The sequence below is a fragment of the Convolutriloba macropyga genome, chromosome 8 (assembly GCF_964194025.1).
Source record: "Convolutriloba macropyga chromosome 8, txConMacr16.3, whole genome shotgun sequence".
Taxonomy (NCBI): Eukaryota; Metazoa; Xenacoelomorpha; order Acoela; family Convolutidae; genus Convolutriloba; species Convolutriloba macropyga.
Window position 1 is genome coordinate 50,214,762 of NC_134475.1, and position 5,498 is coordinate 50,220,259.

At 33.8% G+C, this 5,498-nt stretch overlaps 1 protein-coding gene across 1 annotated transcript in view; it reads right to left on the reverse strand.

Moving 5' to 3' along the window:
• LOC142345096 (bone morphogenetic protein receptor type-1A-like) overlaps nucleotides 1-3,860 on the reverse strand; it is a 30,938-nt gene extending 27,078 nt beyond the window's left edge. The window contains exons 1-5 of the mRNA XM_075397181.1: nucleotides 3,373-3,860; nucleotides 3,045-3,299; nucleotides 2,832-2,973; nucleotides 2,605-2,617; nucleotides 1,889-1,895 (exon numbers count right to left, since the gene is read on the reverse strand). Coding sequence (XP_075253296.1) covers nucleotides 1,889-1,895; nucleotides 2,605-2,617; nucleotides 2,832-2,973; nucleotides 3,045-3,299; nucleotides 3,373-3,813 — 858 coding nt within the window. The 5' untranslated portion in view covers nucleotides 3,814-3,860. The remainder of the gene's footprint in view (nucleotides 1-1,888; nucleotides 1,896-2,604; nucleotides 2,618-2,831; nucleotides 2,974-3,044; nucleotides 3,300-3,372) is intronic.
• Nucleotides 3,861-5,498: the final 1,638 nt, after the last annotated feature.

Consider the following 5,498-nt stretch of genomic DNA (forward strand, 5'->3'; position numbering starts at 1 on the left):
CCTCGCATTACTAGTCGACTCGCATAACAGACTAGTAAGGCCTCCGCGCTTTACAGTGTATCTAAAATTTCAAGACGAAAAGTTGAATGAGACAAACGAAAAATCGGTCAAACAAAAAATCGCAAAAAAAGAACGCAAGACTACTACAATTGATACAAACTTCCTTTGAGAGCAGTTAAACATGTTTTTGAAACAAACGCTTATCAAAAATACCATCACAGCAAAATTACCTAAAAAGACTCTAATAAATATTTTTACAGGAATCGAGTTGGCAAAAAAATTACATACGCAAAAAATGCTTTTTAGCGATCAAGCTTCCCCTGAAAAATATTTTCTAAAATCAAGGTTTTACAATGGAGAAAATATGTTTTCGAGAGACAATCTTCCACGCAAAAAATCTTTTGCCTTTAAAAAACTTACTAAGAATTCAAATTTTGAAACTCCTGTTTTACAGCACAAAAAGATCTGCTTGATGAACAGATTTGATCCCTCATAAATTTAAACAGAAATGCGTTTAAATCAAGATAAAAAATAATGCTCTTAAATGGGATGTTGACAGAGTCGGGTTAGGGGGGTTTCCCAATCAGCAGATTGAGGAGGGGAAACATGGGGAGTAGTGCTCGGTTCTTAATGTTTTAAGATTAACAACCGCCCTTCATACCAGGAAAATGTTTTAAAAACAGCTCCAGTTAATCGCATTATTATTATTGTTATTATTAGTATTATTATTATTCTTATTATTATTATTATTATTATTACTATTATTATTATTATTATTATTATTATTACTATTATTATTATTATTATTATTATTACTATTATTATTATTATTATTATTATTATTATTATTATTATTATTATTATTATTATTAGTATTATTATTATTATTATTATTATTATTATTATTATTTATTATTATTATTATTATTATTATTATTATTATTATTATTATTATTATTATTATTATTATTATTATTATTATTATTATTATTATTACTACTATTATTATTATTATTATTATTACTATTATTATTATTATTATTATTATTATTATTATTATTATTATTATTATTATTATTATTATTATCATTATTATTATTATTATTATTATTATTATTATTATTATTATTATTATTATTATTATTATTATTATTATTATTATTATTATTATTATTACTATTATTATTATTATTATTATTATTGGTTTAAGCACCATTTAAAATCTCAACAGTGCAGACTAGTAAGGCCTCGCATTGCTAGTCGACTCGCATTGCAGACTAGTAAGGCCTCCGCGCTTTACCGTGTATCTAAATTTTCAAGACGAAAAGTTGAATGAGACAAACGAAAATCGGTCAAGCAAAAAATCGCAAAAAAGAACGCAAGACTACTACAATTGATACAAACTTCCTTTGAGAGCAGTTAAACATGTTTTGAAACAAACGCTTATCAAAAATACCATCACAGCAAAATATTTTAAAAAAAACGCTAATATTTTTAAAAAATACAAAGAATACAGCTTGCAAAAAATTACATGCACAATGAGTGCTTTTGAGCGATGAGCTTCCCCTGAAGAAATATTTTCTCAGGAAAATCAAGGTTTTACAATAGAGAAAATGTTTTTGAGAGACATTTTTTCACGCAAGGGAAAACTTAAATTTAGTTTTGAAAATCCTATTTTCCAGCACAAAAAGATTTGCTTGATGAACAGACTTAATCCCTCATAAATTCAAACAGAAATGTGCTCAGAGCAAGTTAAAAAACAATGCGCTAAAATGGGATGTTGACAAGAGTTGGGCTAGGGGGGTTTCCAAATCAGCAGATGGAGGAGGGTAGACAGGGGGAGGTGGTCGGTTTTTAATGTCTTAAGAATAAGAACCGCCCTCCACACCATGAAACTGTTTTAAAAACAGTTTCGGTCAATCGCATGACAGACTAGTAAGGCTTCCGCGCTTCACCTGTTTATCTAGTTTTTGAGGACGAAAGTTTGAATGAGTCAGACAAAATCGGTCAAGCGAAAAAAAATTGCAAAAAAGACCGCAAGACCAACACAATTGATCCAATCTTCCTTTGAGAGCAGTTAGACATGTTTTTGAAACAAATGTTTTTCAAAACATGACATCACGGCAAAATCATTTAAAAAGACGTTAGTTGATATTTTTACAAGAATCCAGCTTGCAAAAAAAATTACATACGCTTTTGAGCGCTCAAGCTTCACCTGAAAAATATTTTCCCAGAAAAAATCAAGGTTTCACACTGGAGAAAATTTGTTTTTGAGAGACAATCTTCCACGCAACAAATAATTTGATTTTGAAAAACTTATTAAGAATTCAAATTTTGAAAATCCTGTTTTACAGCACAAAAAGATCTGCTTGATGAACAGACTTGATCCCTCATAATTTCAAAGAGAAAAGTGAGGGGATTATGGCTGACTGGACCAGGTGGAGTAGGACGGATGGGGAGAGTTGGGGGGGGGGGGGGGGGGGGTTGGTGAGTGATAAACAGATGAGCAATGCTTATTTCAATCAGCAGTTTTGACATCTACATGAGATAAAAAAAGATAAATGATTCCAGACATGAGAAACAAATAAAACAGATGCTACCTGCTAAGTTAAAATTTCTTAAAGACAAAAACAAGATGAAGACAATAAAGTCAATAATAAATCATAGTAGATTACGTGATAACCGAAACGACTTCCAATCACTCAGCAGTTGTTAAGAACTTTACGATGAAACCAATATTTTCACATTCTCCTGCAATTATGCTCAAGCAGTTTCAGGTTAATGGGATAACTGTCATCGTTAATAAAATATGTTTGTTTGGCAGCCCTTACCTAAAATGCTGTCATGTCGAAGCAAGTTCGTTTGATATATTTCTTTTTCCCGCTTCCAACTCTCTTCTTCTCTGGTGGAAAATATTTTAACGGCTATTGGGTCTCCGTACCAGGTCGCCTTCCACACGGACCCAAAGCCACCCTTAAAAGAAACGAATGTTTACGCACCTTAACCCCGGTATTTAATTGATTAATACATGCTGATTTACACACCTCGCCAATTTGTTTTACTAAATTAAACTGCCGAGAAATGGTCATCTGGACAAGAAGAGGAACTCCCTTTCCACTGCCTGAAGTATCCGTTAATGCCTGAAGTGTTGATATTCCAGGAGCTCCGTCATGGCGTAAGGTCGAGGTATTGCCAAAGTGCTTCATAAGTGAGTTTCGGTCCATTGTTAGTGTGGAAAGAGGATATTTGCATAGCTTTTGGTCGCTTAACTTGGGGCTGATAGAACGTATAATCGAGGCCTGCAAAACAATGCAACATAAAAACCATTCAAATTACCTAAACAGAAAAACATGAGGCAAAACTGAATGGTACCTGTTTGACAGCTTTCTTTCGCTTCCAGGACAAATAAAAAGTTATCCCTGCCGCTACTATGATTGTGAACGACAGCAAAACTGTACATATTATAGCTGTTAGATAGAACACTCCTCCAGCTGTCAGTGAGGTAGTTGTTTCATTGACAAATGCTTTTGATGGGAGCTCCGGAAGGATGTTCATGTTGCACATTGAAGTATCGCAACATTGTATCGCTTTCCGTAAATGGTGTTTCTTAGCTTTGCATTGAAAAACGCTTCCAGTTTCAGGGGGCGTGCATCCACGCGTTATTTTAATCTTGTTGCTATTCTGACTGACCTCTTCAATTTGCGAAAAGCATCTTCCATCGGCAACGGTATAGCAAGTACCATTTGGTTTATTCTCCGGACAATGGTTCTCGCAAAAGCATGAGAGGTAGGTCTGGCTAATGTTCACGTCCATTTGATGTTACATAATGCGCGCCTCTGAAATCATTTGATCTCATAGGATATTTATTCGATACTCAAATTGATGGAAGCAGAAAATACAGCTAGAAAAACTCTGGCTTCGACTGAGTTGTCCCAAGCATTAAATGAGACCAGCTCAATGAGTTGCACTTTTGCGATTGTAATTTTTCTTTTTATTAAGATACTCATGCTCTGAATTGCGCTTCAGGTGGGCGGTGACCGGACAAGAAGAGATCGAAAGGACAGAATAAAATAAAACTATAATATTAGGACAGTAAATACGAAATAATTCGATTCTCATTGTCTGTAATTAAGTGTTATTTGCGAGATCAGGGGAAAACATAACCAAATAACTCGGGCGAATCGCTCTCAAACGACCGGAGAGCGGCTGTTTTTGTCAGTAGCTAGCCACGTTTTAGAGGCTAGCTTTAGCTTAATTGAAGAGTCGTGAGGTGAGCACAGCGGAGGGGGCGCAACAGGGGGAGCTGATGGGGTGAGGCAAGTGGGGGTGGTTGGGAGGTCAACCTCTAAGAACCGCCCTTCACACCATAATTATACGCCTCCAAAACAGTTTATGCGAGTCGCATACTTGGAGAATAGTTAGCTGAAATGCTCTAAGAGAACTTAATGCCTGCTGGGCGCTACCTGTTTATCCCGTTTCTGAGGAAGATAAGTAATATGGCTCAGACGAAAAATCGGTCAAGCGAAAAATTCCATAAAAAAACATAGCCGGAAGACTTCAGGAAACCACTCGAAGTGATATTCTCCGAAAAAAAAATAAGAAATGAGGAAGATTCAACCTTCATATAGTACAAGTACTCATACAAACAAAAAACGTGTTTCTGGGTTATTCATACAAAATAACCATAAAATAAACCCCATGATTTAATGCGCTTGCAAACAACTAGATTTTCGAACAAGTGGAAGGGAAAAAATGATTTTTTTTTTTCAAATTTCCAATTTTTTTAATCAAATTTCATGTAAGGAGACAACTTTGTAGCAAGAGAAACCTACATCCTTTAAAGTCTTGAATCTTTTAGGGTAAGTAGAGCCTACAAGCATGAGGCTTTAGTTCAGTTACCAATAAATACAATTCAACAAAATAATGAGCCAAAATTTGCAAAAAGACGCAAAGTCAGCAAAATAGCTGAAAAACCTTCAAATTAATCACCAAAAAGACAAAATAGAGATTATGTTTCAAAGGAAAGAATTTTTGGAAATCAAACGAAGACCCCAACAATATTCAAAGAAAGCAATCACCAATCCAAATGCTTAAACGGCATTTCAAGCAAATTCTCAGTGCAGCACTGTCAAATGAAATCAACTGCAAACAAAAGACGATGAAAAAGGCTAAATTGATTTTTCAACAACTGATAAAAGCAGACCTGATTAGAACAATAGGTCTGACTAAAACTAGAATGCGGAGAATAAGGATAGAAACAAAAACATGAAAAAACAGACTAATTCTAGATTTTTGAAAGTTAAAAATCAAATTAAAATAAAGTAGAAAAACAACTACATTTCCTTGTTTAGTAAAAAAAAATTATATAGCTATCCTCCTGTATAGAATTAAATGTAGAAACCTGGTCACAGAATGGAAACAATACAAATATATTGCCATAAAATTGTCAAAAATTTTTCAAAACATCACTTCAAAATTTCAAAAATTTTGCAGAAAAT